At 33.7% G+C, this 13,959-nt stretch overlaps 3 protein-coding genes across 5 annotated transcripts; all 3 read left to right on the top strand.

The window, feature by feature from the left end:
• The first annotated feature begins 412 nt into the window (after positions 1-412).
• LOC113846784 (probable dual-specificity RNA methyltransferase RlmN) lies at positions 413-4,659 on the top strand. The gene is made up of 10 exons (XM_027475422.1): positions 413-730; positions 816-891; positions 977-1,074; positions 1,407-1,508; positions 1,657-1,743; positions 2,006-2,122; positions 2,654-2,757; positions 3,471-3,610; positions 3,711-3,847; positions 3,955-4,659. The coding sequence occupies exons 1-10, from the start codon at positions 530-532 to the stop codon at positions 4,138-4,140; spliced, it is 1,248 nt and encodes a 415-aa protein (XP_027331223.1). The 5' UTR covers positions 413-529; the 3' UTR covers positions 4,141-4,659.
• A 671-nt stretch (positions 4,660-5,330) lies between these two features.
• LOC113846903 (serine/arginine-rich SC35-like splicing factor SCL30) lies at positions 5,331-8,862 on the top strand. Of its 3 annotated transcripts, none has more exons than XM_027475637.1 (8): positions 5,331-5,460; positions 5,589-5,835; positions 6,656-6,820; positions 6,935-6,975; positions 7,974-8,052; positions 8,129-8,308; positions 8,399-8,523; positions 8,605-8,854. In XM_027475637.1, the coding sequence occupies exons 2-7, from the start codon at positions 5,609-5,611 to the stop codon at positions 8,520-8,522; spliced, it is 816 nt and encodes a 271-aa protein (XP_027331438.1). In that variant the 5' UTR covers positions 5,331-5,460; positions 5,589-5,608; the 3' UTR covers position 8,523; positions 8,605-8,854. The 3 variants fall into 3 exon arrangements, with proteins under 3 accessions (XP_027331438.1, XP_027331437.1, XP_027331439.1); XM_027475636.1 differs by having other exon boundaries at positions 8,126-8,308; positions 8,605-8,817; XM_027475638.1 differs by having other exon boundaries at positions 5,392-5,460; positions 5,601-5,835; positions 8,605-8,862.
• A 2,045-nt stretch (positions 8,863-10,907) lies between these two features.
• Positions 10,908-13,833, top strand: LOC113848119 (16 kDa phloem protein 2). Its single transcript, XM_027477508.1, has 6 exons — positions 10,908-10,959; positions 11,111-11,246; positions 11,611-11,676; positions 12,916-13,054; positions 13,222-13,357; positions 13,556-13,833. The coding sequence occupies exons 2-6, from the start codon at positions 11,180-11,182 to the stop codon at positions 13,607-13,609; spliced, it is 462 nt and encodes a 153-aa protein (XP_027333309.1). The 5' UTR covers positions 10,908-10,959; positions 11,111-11,179; the 3' UTR covers positions 13,610-13,833.
• The last annotated feature ends 126 nt before the right edge of the window (positions 13,834-13,959 follow it).

Consider the following 13,959-nt stretch of genomic DNA (forward strand, 5'->3'; position numbering starts at 1 on the left):
TAATAAATTCAGAAGAGTTACATTACATGGTTCATATCAGGATACATGTTTAACTATTGTTTTCGTTAAGAATAAGATTAGATACTTTAATTATCATAAAAATAGAAAATCACCCCAATTTTTGATATTTTTTGTTTAAAAATTAATAATTTTGGTATACAATCATAAGTAAGTTAACACATCGCATTTTTCCAAAATAAAGTTATCATACTAAGTTCAAAAGGTCATTTAAAAAAAAAAAAAAACTTACAATGGAAGAGAGAAAGTGAAATAATTCAAAAATGAAATATTATCAATAGAAAAATTTAAATACTAATTAAACGTACCATCATGTTATTGAAAGATAATTGAACTTAAAATACTTAAACATAAACTCAAACAAAAAATATTATAAAGAAAAATGGCAGATAGGCACAACTCAAGGGAAGGGTTTAAGAATTAAGCGAAAGGGGTTTGGTTTGGTTTTTTCATTCATCGTTTTCCTTATCTTATGTGAAAGACTGAAAGTGAAGGAAAGAGCGAAGCGATAATGCTGGCGCTACTTCAGCACTGTTCCATGGCCATCCCCCTCGCACGTGCAGCACCTCACACGCGCATTCGTTCTTGTTCCACCGCCATCACCTTCTCACCTTCTTCCCCTCTCACCATCTCTCACTCTCAGTCTCACTCTCAGGTCCTCCTTGGCATGTCCGAGAAGGACCTGCAACACCTTGCCCTTAACTTCGGTCAGGTATTTTTTTTCCCCATTCAATTCGACCTAAATAACATATATAAATTCATTTTCTTAATTTTATTTTTGGTTGAATTTTTCTCAGGAAAGCTTTAGGGGAAAACAACTTTATCATTTGATATACCAGAGGAAGGTCAAGGATATTCAGGATTTCATTCTGTGTGGGTGTATTTATTTATTTTTACCTCTCTGTTATGTTATGTTGTTTTTGGTTGGGTTTGTAACGGTGGTTTTCTTGCATTGCAGTGCCTCAGGGATTTAGGAATGATCTTAAGGAAGCAGGATGGAAGGTGGGACGGTCTCCTATTTTCCGCACTGTCACTGCAGTTGATGGGACTGTTAAGGTAAAATACATAATCAAAATTCAACAATTCTATTGTTGTTGTCTTTTATTTATTGCTATACATGATAGCTTTTAGGTTATTTATTAATTATTTCTTGTTGTTTTAGTGGCCATGTTATGTTTTGAGATGTCCACACACAAACAAAATGATTGCATGGACTGTGTTTTGATTTATTTTGGCATTGATTAAAGTGTTTGTTTTTTTCTTTTGGTGTTATACTTAGGCACTTGCAAAGAGCAGGGATATTGACTTGGGTTTAACTTTTAAGGAATGCGAATGGGGATGTTTCCTTGGTTTCTTACTCTTTTTTGCGGTGGCATTTGGTTTTGCAGCTTTTGCTAAAGTTGGAGGACAGTAGATTGATTGAAACTGTTGGAATTCCGGTTGAAGATGATAAAGGTTCAGTTCGCCTCACTGCATGTGTTTCATCACAGGTGTTTGGTTGATTCCTGAATTATTAAATAATTAGCTGTTGTTTTGCTGGAATATACGTATAGTTGATCTGGAAACTTACTTTTGTGTATGTGAGAATTTGTGTTGATATTTTCATTATTTTGTTGTTGCCCTCTGTTGGATATTTAGGTTGGTTGCCCTTTACGCTGCTCGTTTTGTGCCACTGGAAAAGGGGGGTTTTCAAGGAATCTTCGAAGACATGAAATTGTTGAACAGGTTGTGCCATACCTCATCCATGTTCGTCCATTAAAACTGTTTGATCTTTGATGTTAGATTACCTGCATGGTTTGTGAGATAGATTGCCTAGGGCAACTGAGATTATTTTAAAAAATTAAAAGGTGAGAAGAAATAAAAAATAATGTATAAAGTAAAGATAAGAGGTTATGGGTCATTTTTCTTTGTTTTTCCTTTTTCGGATTGTAAATGTTCTGAAGCACATTTGACCACAAGACGGATAAAATGCATCTTATGTGAACAGGTCTTGGCCATTGAGGAGGTCTTCAAGCGCAGGGTAACAAATGTAGTGTTTATGGGAATGGGTGAACCAATGTTAAACCTGAAGGCAGTACTTGAAGCACACCATTGCTTGAACAAGGTGAATAAATGACTGTCACTATGATGTATGACATTAGTTTCTTACAAATGCTTACTTTTAATCATAACAGTACTCTATGAGACTGAGAGGTCAAACTTCCATGTATTCTCTTGCCTTTGTTAACCTTGTCAATTGAACTAGGGATTGGCTGCCACAGAATTTGATGTTGTCTTAGTAATTTTTAGATTCTTCAACCCCCCCCCCCCCCAACACACCACCACCTCCAAATCCCCACCACTAGATCAAGTGTTTTGCATAATATTTTATCTTTCCTTGTGGAGGAGGGACAAGAAATGTTTGTTTGGTGATTCCCAGACTCTTTTTATGCCACATGGCAATGCATATGTAATTTATCTTCGATAGAAGTGCTTACATATGATAAAATTATCGGCATACATATGCTCTTTCCTTCAAAACTTAAAGGAATCATTTTATCAGCTTAATGTTTTATTCTTATTTCACTTTATTTTAATGGAGTATTATTTTTAAGTTTTGCATTAAGTATGCTTATGTTGGGTGTGATTCTTATAGGATGTCAAAATTGGGCAAAGAATGATGACCATCTCCACTGTGGGGGTTCCAAATTCAATAAAGAAGCTGGCTTCGTACAAACTTCAATCTACTTTAGCTGTGAGGTAATTTCCTTTGGTAGATATAAAATTTGGATTTACAAGTTTTTTCTATTAATTGGCCTCTTCAATCTTCATGCTAAGCAAGATATCTGGTGGTAAAATGGCATTTGCATGAGTATTTAGACCTTTGCGCTGCCAGCTGGTCACAGTAGCTGGTGCCCTATATAATATGTTTGAGGGGCACTGTTCTATGCTGCAATTCATTGCTTTTGCTTGATAGGTGAAGGTGACGTTCAGGTTCATTGTGACATTGTTTCAAGAAATATCTAGTTTTGCATCTTGAATTTCATATTATTAGGTGTTGCGCAATGCTACTTCATAACATATTCAGAAGTTAGGGGTAAATTTTGAGCTTTCATGTTAATGTATTTTTTGTTCCATTGGCTTATGATTTTCTCCAGAGCCTAAATTTTGAAGCAGCAGCTCAAACATTGGCATTTCTGAAAATGTTGCAAATGCATTTCTATTAAGCCAGATATAAACCTTAAAATGACATTGCTTTCTGTCATTTACTATTTTCCCTTTTAGAAAGAGTGCTTTGATAATCTCTTGCAAAACTGATCCCTCCCCCAACCTGCTTCAAAAAAAGAAAGGAAGAGTTACTTGTGGACTACTTTGGATTTGTGGCTGCAAAGTATAGCATTAATTTGTCTGTTTAACTTGAGATAGCTTCAATGAATTTATGTATGTGATTTTTCTTTTGTATTTTGCATCAGCCTACACGCTCCTAACCAGAAACTTAGGGAGACAATTGTTCCAAGTGCTAAATCCTACCCGTTGGATGCACTTATGAGCGACTGCAGAGAATACTATCGTGAAACCAGTAGGCGGGTTTCCATTGAATATGCACTTTTAGGTACAGAAATTTCCAATACATACTTGTTCCTTCTTGTATAAGAGGGTTGATGAAATTCTGATGATAAACTTAGCATGTTCTGGGCATTATGTTTGAGCAGCTGGAGTCAATGACAAGGTAGACCATGCAGTAGAACTTGCTGAATTACTCCATGCATGGGGCCATGGTTATCATGTCAACTTGATACCTTTCAATCCAATAGAGGGCTCTGAGTATCGTCGTCCTTACAAGAAAGCAGTATGATAGTTTTCTTATTGTTTGTTCATTTTCAACATGATTTAGTTCATGACTAGTGTCATCTGATAATTTTGGAATGATTAATCCAAAAGTTCCTTATGGGGTAGGTGCAAGCATTTGCTGATGCTTTGGAGTCCTCTAAAATAACCGTTACTGTACGTCAAACGAGAGGACTGGACGCAAATGCAGCTTGTGGTCAGCTACGGAACAGGTTCCAGAAAACTCCTTTAGTCACAGACTTTGACAATACGGAATGCCAGCCACAAAACTTGGATCTTTCAGTAACCTGTTGATTGCAGTGTTTCTTTCTTGGGTGTTGATGTTATCATCACTCTGCATATATGCCATATAATAAGTTTGCAGTAGCAGTTGGTGAGAGCTTTGATGAACCAAAGATGAGCATAAAATCAACCTACCAATATAGAGGTGTTTACTGTTGCTGCATCAATTGTAATGTCAACTTACTTGCCATCTGAGAAATTGTGGATAGACATCTATTTGATTGTTGGCAATATTAATATTGCTGGAGCATTCACGCCCGCGATAATAGTTTTGTTGGATTCTATGGCATCATGTGGACTATGCTAAGAGGAAATCCATGAGAAACAGCCTAGAGGGTTAGGTGTAAACTAAGTGATTAGGAGTTAATCGTGTGCAAGTTGGAGAATTTTCCATGTATGTGACGTCTTTTGCCTGATATATGTTTATATAGCAATTTGACTTTATTTTTTAGAATGAGATAATCTCCATATGTACTTTCTTTATGTAATCACATCTTTCAAGTTTTGATATACATGTTTTTTTTTTATCTTTTACATTAAAATGTCATGTGACATGTACATTGTTAATCATTTTTTTAAAATGTATTGTTAGTAATTGGATAAATAAAGGAAAATATTTTTAACTAAATTTTGAATAACTTATTAAAAATTATTAAATCATCAAAATCACATTAATTATAAAAAAAAGCTTCAAAAGATGATAACAGACGTCACTATCCAATCATATTTAGTTATTTTAATTTTTTAAATTAAGTCTCTCATACTAAAATTATTTAATAATTAATAAAAATAAAATAAATATATAATATATCATTTATTTGTACAAATTTATAACAAAAATGTACAAAATAATTAAATGCAAATTCAAAATTTTTATTATATTTCATATATTTTATAAATTTTTTATTAATTTAAATAAATTAATACTACCACACTTTTATTATATGTTTGTTATAATTAAATGGAATTTTAAAATAAAAAAATTTTGAATTATTGAAAAATTAAATAGATGAACAATTAAAGTTAAGGAGATTAAAATTATACGTAATTTAAACTATAAAAATCAAAAGTGTAATAAAATATTTAAGAAACATAATTAAAATATATGTATAAATTAATTTAAATCACAGTTAAATATAAAAATAATATATATTGTTAACTATTTTAATTTAAAGCAAACAAGTTTTACACCAAAACGGTGCGCTCCGTCTGGTCTCTCTAGAGTCTCTAGGGTTTAAAGCAGGTTGCTCTCACAGTGATTCGAAGGAAAAGCATTGGTCTCTTTCTTCTTGCTGTTGCGAGCTTAAGAGATTTCTTTGTCATCACTCAAAGGTAACACGCTCATTCTCATAACCATCCTTTTTGTCATTATATTGTTTGCTTCCGAGATAATTGGCTCAAAACAAAAAAAAACGTTTGACTTTGCTCGTGATGATCGTTATTTGATTTGGTACTAATAGGGTTAGGGTTAGGGTTAGAGATGCGAAGGAACAGTCCAGCGTACTACAGTCCTCCTCGGAGAGGATATGGTGGGAGAGGAGGGTCTGGTAGGAGGGGATACGGTGGAGGTAGGCGCAGGGAAAACAGCAATGGAAGCCTTTTGGTTCGGAACATTCCCCTCGATTGCAGACCCGAGGAGCTTCGAGTCCCTTTCGAGCGATTTGGACCTGTTCGTGATGTTTACATACCAAAGGACTATTACTCTGGGTGAGTGTGAGCCAGATTTCTGAACAAGCCTTTTATTTCATTTTTCTGATTTTAAGACTGTTTTTTTTTTTTAGTGTTTATGTTATGTTTCTGTTTTCAAATTGGTGAGAGGTTGTTGACTAGTTAATTACTTTTTCAGGGTGTCAAAGTGCTGGGTGGGGATGTTAGACTTGATTTTGATTAAGTATTTTATTTTTTATTTTTTTTTAATTTTTGGATTGTTGGAATTAATTTTGGACTGGTTTGTCAGGGGGTATGTTGGTTTGAATTTGTTGAAGTTAAAACAAGACCAAGCCCCACATTTGAAGAGGAGATCTACTCACTCTTTTAACATATTGGTCCCAAGTGTGTTAATGTTCATACCAAGAGAAACTATATAAATTACACAACACAAATCTATACGAGTTTGATGCAAGATTGGGTGTTGGTTCTTGTCCAATTGAAGGCTTCGTGAGGAGATTTTTTTTAGTTTGTGGTTGTGGGAGCTTTGTGTTCAGGTGCTTCTTATAAGTACAATACAACGAGAGTGTTGAAGAATTTTCCAAGTCACTTCCGTTTACTACTTGAGTGTAAAGAAAAAGGCACTGTCAGAACTAAGCTTTGGATTTTAGAAGCTTTAGTAAAGTCAGCGTCAACTGCTGTCTACTTGTATCAAGAGAGCTATAAAATAAGTTGTCTAAAGAAAGCTATACTAAGTAATGTGATTTGAAGTGGTTACTGGGGTATGCAAAATTCTGCCTAATCAGCATATTCTACAATCTGTCTCTGCCAATGTTTTTCTAGCAGTCTTAGAATGAAGCTCCACTTTTTTCCCGTACAGAGAACCTCGAGGCTTTGCATTTGTGCAGTTTGTGGATCCTTATGATGCCTCAGAGGCACAATACCATATGAATAGACAAATTTTTGCTGGAAGGGAAATATCTGTTGTCGTGGCTGAAGAGACAAGAAAAAGACCAGAGGAGATGCGCCAAAGATCTAGGTTCAGGTATTTCTTTCCCTTTTTTTGGTGTGTCCACCTATTGTGTAATGGATTACAAAGCTGTCTTTTAGGTCAACTCTTTCCCTTCAAATATACTCATATGGTGTTTGTATTTTACAGAGGACCGACAAGCTATGGAGGGCGAAGGTCTTCTTATTATGGTAATATCAATTGTAAAATGTATGACTGGGGTTTTCTTGTGTTAGTTATAAATTCTGTCCCATCTGCAATTGTTATGCATAGAACTTTTATCTTCACTGGATGAACGAAAATGAAACAGTAGTTTGAGGGATGGATGTCTTGTCTATTTGGACTGAAATTTGATCATCTTTGCTTTGCTGCTCAGAATAACTGTTCACTGGCTGCTGTCTTTGAAAAAGTTATTGCTTTGTCCTGATTGGGTGTGTTCCAATAATGAATCTAAATAAGTTCTTCTGCTGTCTAGACTATTGCTTCATTTGGTCAGAATTAGAACTATTGGAATTTAGCCCTATTTGGTATCTAAATCCGATGCATAAAAAAGTGGTATTATTTTGTTTTTTACGGTGCTGTATCTTGAATTTGTACCCTGAAGTTGTCTTATCATATTGACCGCTTGGTTATTATCTGTCGGGATTTCTGAGCCTGTGAAAAACCTTCCTGTGTCTTTAAATCTAATTTAATTAACATAGTTAGTTAGCTTACTGAAGACCATTTTAAGGACTTGATGGCTGCTTTCTTGCTGGATTCCATCAATGATTGCTATGATGGGGATCCAGAAAATACTAATTGGTCAAGCAGCCAATTTTTCATAATGCTTTTTTAGCTCATCTCTTATAATAAATCACAACTTATATAGGTGCTTATATTGCTAGTTTCCTAGTAACTCCACCTTGCTTTCAGACACATGCTTTTTTCAATTTATTCTTTCTCATTCCCCGTCTCAAATTTTGGTGTCTCACTGATGTTGTGTTAAGTTCTATTTGTTAATGACTCCAATTTTTTGTGCATATTGTTAAATTCAGAATTAATAGCTAATTTGCTTTGCTGGATGATTTCATATATTTGAAGAATTGGTCAATATTGAAATTCTTTTGGTTGCCCAAATGTGAAACGATACTACTTTCCATTTCTTATCAAAATTAGTGGCTTTTGTTTATCATTATGTTGAATCCATCAGGGCGCTCTCGGTCTCGCTCAATTAGCAGATCACGCTCGCCACCTTACCACTCTGGTTCTAGAAATCGATATCGTTCAAGGTAAGTTTCTTCAAATTATCTTCATTTTAGAGTCCATAGAAGCTTGTAATCATGGTTTTAAATTCATATTTAGCAGGTCCTATTCTCCTGGTCCAAGACGGCAAAGTGACTACTCTGTTTCCCCTAGGAGGCAAGCAGAGCACCCTAGATCACCAAGAGATCCTCCCAGAGAGCGAGATGGTGATCAAAAGCATAGAACATATTCTCCAGCTTATGGAAATGGGATTGAACAGGATCAAAGCAATGGATATGCTGAGTGAGTCGATCTATTTTGTGTTTAGCTACTTGACTGTACCTGGATTTTCTCCCTCTTGTGTATTTACACCATATAATATTCTATGAAAAGGAAATCTATATACAAGTCTGAGGCTGATCGAGGCCAGTGGAAGTCATCCTTACGTAGAGCATCAAGATCACCCCTAGGATCTAGATCAAGATCTGTTGATTTATCACCCAGACATGGAAGATGAGGTAAAATGTTCAAGAGAAAGATTTGAGTAAATTGGTTCCCTCCTTCGGTTTGAACTTAATTTGATGGTTTTCATCATGCAGGTTGCAGGTCATTGGCAGTGTGCTGCTGGGCTTCTGTATATTTCCTTCAATTTGTCAAGACTTATATAAAAACCCGTATTTTGCTTAAAGTTGGCAAATATTATGGATGTATAATATTTTATTTGATATGCGTCTTTTTGAACATTTTGCACTTACTAAGACTTAGCTTAGAATCTGAATCCTTGAATGCTTGCTTTGAGCTTGTTCTATGACCCTATGATTTCAAATTTTCAATTTATGCAGTTGTATGATACTATCACTGAGCATAAATAGCTAACTAAATGGTTAACTTTCCTCTAAAATAAAATTATACGCTTGGAATTTGGAAGTGAAATTCGTAGCTTTACGCTTACCGTCAATTAGTATTTATTTGAGTAAAGCCTGTTAAGTTCTACTGGTAATAACTTTTTTTTTTGGGTCGGGATGGGGGTTGTCGCAAATAAGAATGGTTTGAAAAACAGTGACTAGCATTTGGATGGAGAAATCAAAAAGTGCTTGTTGGATTACTGAAAAGACTTTATTCTTTTTAATAGTTGGGAGTTTCCTTAAATAATTTTGTGAGTCCAAGAAAGTTTACATTTCAATCTATTATAATTCAATACTTTAAAAAGAATTCCTGAGAAGTGTGGTTATATGGGACAAGGATGTTTTTATATAACTACTAATATTGAATTACTGTGTATACATGTTTATTGTGGCTCGGAGATTGATACTTCTGCTTCACAGTTTGTCTTTCACGATCATGTCTACTGTAAATACTAATAATTTTTCAAGTTTGTAAAGATTTGATGGAATGGTACACGTTAGATGGAGTTCACGAATAAAATAATGATATCTCGTAAAGGCATTTTTCCCATATAAAGTGACAGTCAAATTGGTGCATCTTTTGGCCGTGAAAGATTAGATTAAAAGCAATGTGCAATGCAATTTACTATATAGCACATAAGTTTATATGACTTGTAAAATATTAACTCGTGAAGTAATTGTTTTATAAATGTAAGTTGCAGGAGTGGCAACTTGATACTCGTCTGCACCTAACTATTTTTCATTCATGTTTTTCTGTAAGCTGATATTACTCCTAACAAGTAGTTTTCCAAAAGTTTATTTTGTAAAGGGAAACCACCAATCTCTACTCGCATAACAAAAATCGTTTACATTCCTGTGTTCTCATAAACCGATCCGTTTCCTGCATAGTTAATTGACTCAAGCCATGGTGAGATGGAACATCTTGCCCTCTAATATACAATATCTTCCGAATTTAGAGCAAGTATTTGCTCCATATAATCTTTTTACTTCAAAATTACCACGATGAAAGACATTTTTTAATGTCCAATTGATATAGAGACTTCTGATATACAACAGCCATTGATAAAAAGGTCAGAATTGAGGTCGAAATACTGAACGTGACCATATAAGGAAATTGTTTCAATCGGCCCACCTATCAATTAAAGCTTATTTTGACAAGCAAAACTAACCTCGATTCTTAATTGCTATATCATAAATAAAGTTCTAAAAAAACCTTCTGCTTAGTAACTTATTGCGCTTTCTTTAAATTTTTTTTCAACGAATAAAAGTGGGCTATATATAAAATTAATAAAAATTCAAAATAAAAAGTAAAGGAAAACTATATTTAATATTTCTAGGTATATATGATAATTTAATAAAATGTATTTAATATGCCAATTGTCAAAATTTAAAATTTTATTAAAAATACCATCAAACTAAATAAAAAGCCTCTGATAAAATTGATACTAAAATGAAAAACTAGAACATTGCCCATTAAAAATTTTATTATCGAGTGTTAAGTCCCTGACACACTACTTAGCAATTCTTATTTTATAATACAAAAGATAATTAAAAAATTTTATACATAGGCCTAACGTTTGCGCGTTATCTTGGACTTGATCAAATATAGCATGCCGTGTGCTTATTCAACAAGTCATCCTCTTAAGCCAATGGAAAAGTAGAAAGACGGGGAATAACGTATGATACTCAACAGTTTCCTTCCATTTTCATTTGTGTTACAACATTTTCACTCGTTTCCATTGTTACTTTACGACTCTGAAATCAAAGGAAGTTTTATTGAAACGGAAAAAACTTAGATGAAGTAAGTTTGTACTTTTGTTATCAAATTCTTAAACTAAATAGTAACATGTATATATTTTCAAAAGATTTATGACGCTTTTAATAACAAAATTTGATATCATAAAGATAAATAGTAATAAAAAGATTTTGTGTATTTATCTACTTCTAATAAATTCTAATAAGATCGCACCAACTTAATCACACAATTTTTTTGCGTGAGGGAATCTATTCAGTGATGTTTATTACTTGTTCGTCCTCCTTTGTATCATGGTCTGCTCAATATTGACTATTTGTTCTGTATTTCCATAATGAATATAATTATTTTTTATTTCACTTTTTATTTTATATTTAAAAAATTACGCCAGAAGTTGTTAAAACATTTTGTATTGACTATTAAGGTTTCTTCTTCGATACAAACCAGGGAAGGTTCTATTTCATCTCCTTGTCAACTTAGAGAGAGAGAGAGAGAGAGAGAGAGAGAGAGAGAGAGATGGCAATTGGGTTCATGGAGGTGCTGCTGGTGAAAGCAAAGGGTCTTCAAGAAACTGATATCTTTGGTACATTACATCTTTTGCTCAGATTTCATTGTTACATCATTTTCTTTTCCAATTTATGTTTTCACACAATGCTCTTTTGCTCAAATTTTAAACTTTTTCTTATTCTAAAAAAGGGTTTTTTCTAAGCATTTATGCATCGATTATATTCAACTCCTTGTTAAACTTCTGATCTGACATCTCAATTCCTCGAGTCCAGTTTAGCTTTGATGAACCCAAGGCATTACCATGATGATTTTCTTCATGATTAGTTGTTTTTCTTCTTCTTTCAAAACAATGTTATAAATTGCTCAAAATATATGGAAGTTTTAAAATCCTGCTATGCTCTGATTCTAACAATTTTTTAATCTGAATTCTTTGTTGATAGCTCATATGGATCCGTATGTTGTGTTACAATACAAAGGGCAAGAGCACAAAAGCAGTGTAATTCATGGTTAGTTCTATTGCTCATTTTCATAGAAATTGTATAGCATTAACAATCATGACTGAAAAATGTGTATTTCATGATTTTTGTGTGGAGTGTGCTAAATCGTAGAGCTTTGCATGGAGATATAGGGAGAAGTAAATCTTTCAGTTTTCACCAATTATCATGATTGCCTTCTGTTATGGCTGTAGAGGACAACTGAATGTTGCTTTCACTTTTCACTTGCCATTGATGGAAATGATTTCTTAAACTAAGTTTTTTGAAGTAGTTTTATTATTTAGTGTAGTTCATGATTAACTGAACTTATGAGGTAACCTTCACCAAACCAGAAGATGAATGACTTAAAGATTGTAGTTCATTACCCCCAAAGAGTACCGGGATCAATTTGAAGAGTGGTATAACCCTGATTAAAATTCTTATCCAAACCTTGGGTAGTTCAGACAAGATATTGCATCCGCTTACCTAAACAGCAGATTCATATAAACGACCTCAAAACTTGAGACCAGCTTTTCTAAAATTTAGTGTTGTGTAAAAGTACTGAATCATTTAATTGTGAGATTGCAAGAGAAGAAAAATGAAAAAGAAAATATTAACCAAGGAATTTCTTAGACTAAATCTAGTAGGCATGCATTTCGTCTGTAGGTGGTATACTGATACAATATGTTGTTTCTTCCTTTCTCTTTTATATTTTGGGGAAGGTGGATGATAAGGAAAATTGAATATATCTCTCTTTTTTTTATGGAATTAAGTACTTTTTAATTAGACGAGTTTAAGAATGTCATGCTAAAAGGGCACCCTGGGAGGGGGACGAGGGAGGGAATAAGAATTAAGGACTATAACACTTGGTTTTCTTTCCTTAATCTCCCTCCCCTTCTCAACCCTTTTGTTTGTATTTCCTTTGTTAAAGGAAACGGGTAAGCAAATCTGAATAAATGTGTGCTTGAATCCATATTCAAATTTTGTGTTGACACATAACACTACATCTTGTAGCGTTCAACCAAACACGTGTTCTCTGTATATGCAATGTGGTTCCAAACATAGCATAAGTTTGCTTTCTTCATTTTTCAAATGCTTAAAAATGTTTGCAATTTCAAACATCGTACATAATTTCAATCCTAGTATCTTAGACACTGTAGTGCATATTACTAGCCTTCAAGTAATATAAATGCTAATAAAAGCTGAGATGAATTTTCCGTTCCTTTGCCATTAATAAGGTTTTTGGTTACTTAACATCATTGAATGATGCAGAGGGAGGCAGCAACCCTGTGTGGAATGAGAAATTTGTATTCAGAGTGGAATACCCTGGATCAGGTGACCATTATAAGCTCCACCTTAGAATCATGGACAAGGACGTATTTTCTGCAGATGACTTTGTTGGCCAGGCTACGTAAGACTTAATGGCTTCTTAAATAAAGTAAATGAGACATGAAGAAGGGTGGCAAAAATTACAAAATGAGGACACCCTACTTATGCTAGGATCATGAGAAAACATCATAAAGCATGTTCTTACCGTTTATTTCTTGTTCATAATAAAGGACAACTTTCTGTATGCAGAATATATGTAAAGGATTTATTGGCAGAAGGAGCAGAGAATGGATCAGCTGAGCTCCGTCCTCGCAAGTATAGTGTGGTTAAAGCTGACCAATCTTATTGTGGCGAAATTGAAGTTGGTTTAAATGTCACACGAAAGGTAACTTTTTTATAGTTAATAGCTTGAAAGTGCTCATATTTCTTGTTATGCAAATGATTGCAAGGAATATAAGTTTGAGTTCATATGAAAATCATGCCAACTATGATGCACCATGATAAATTTGAAATGAAGCTAGTTCATTTCTTGTATATGATACCATATTAGGAGTTTCTTTGATGTTGTTCTTGGAATTCACAGGAAGAAGAATATACTGACGATGAGATTGGAGGATGGAAGGAAAGTAGCTATTAGTTCAGTGTGCTTCAGATATGGATTTTGGAATGTCTTTCTGTATATCTTTGAATATGCATAGAACTTGAAATCCCCTCTAGCGTTTGTGATGTGATGTAAAAACACTTGCCAAGTAGTTGTTAATGAGTTTCATCGTTCAATTTGTAATCACAGGAGTGAATGTAAATTGAGATTCATATTCATGAAGAATTTGAAAGTTTATATAAGATAAAAAAGAAAAAGTTAAGCAATAATTTTTATTTCCAAAATTTAAAATAAAATTAATAAAAAATAAAATTAGTGTACCAAGAAATAGTACAATTCATACATCATTTTTAGAATTTTATTCTTAAAGTACACATGATAAACCG

Source organism: Abrus precatorius, unplaced genomic scaffold (assembly GCF_003935025.1).
Source record: "Abrus precatorius isolate BTA unplaced genomic scaffold, Abrus_2018 Scaffold8, whole genome shotgun sequence".
NCBI classification, from domain to species: Eukaryota; Viridiplantae; Streptophyta; class Magnoliopsida; order Fabales; family Fabaceae; genus Abrus; species Abrus precatorius.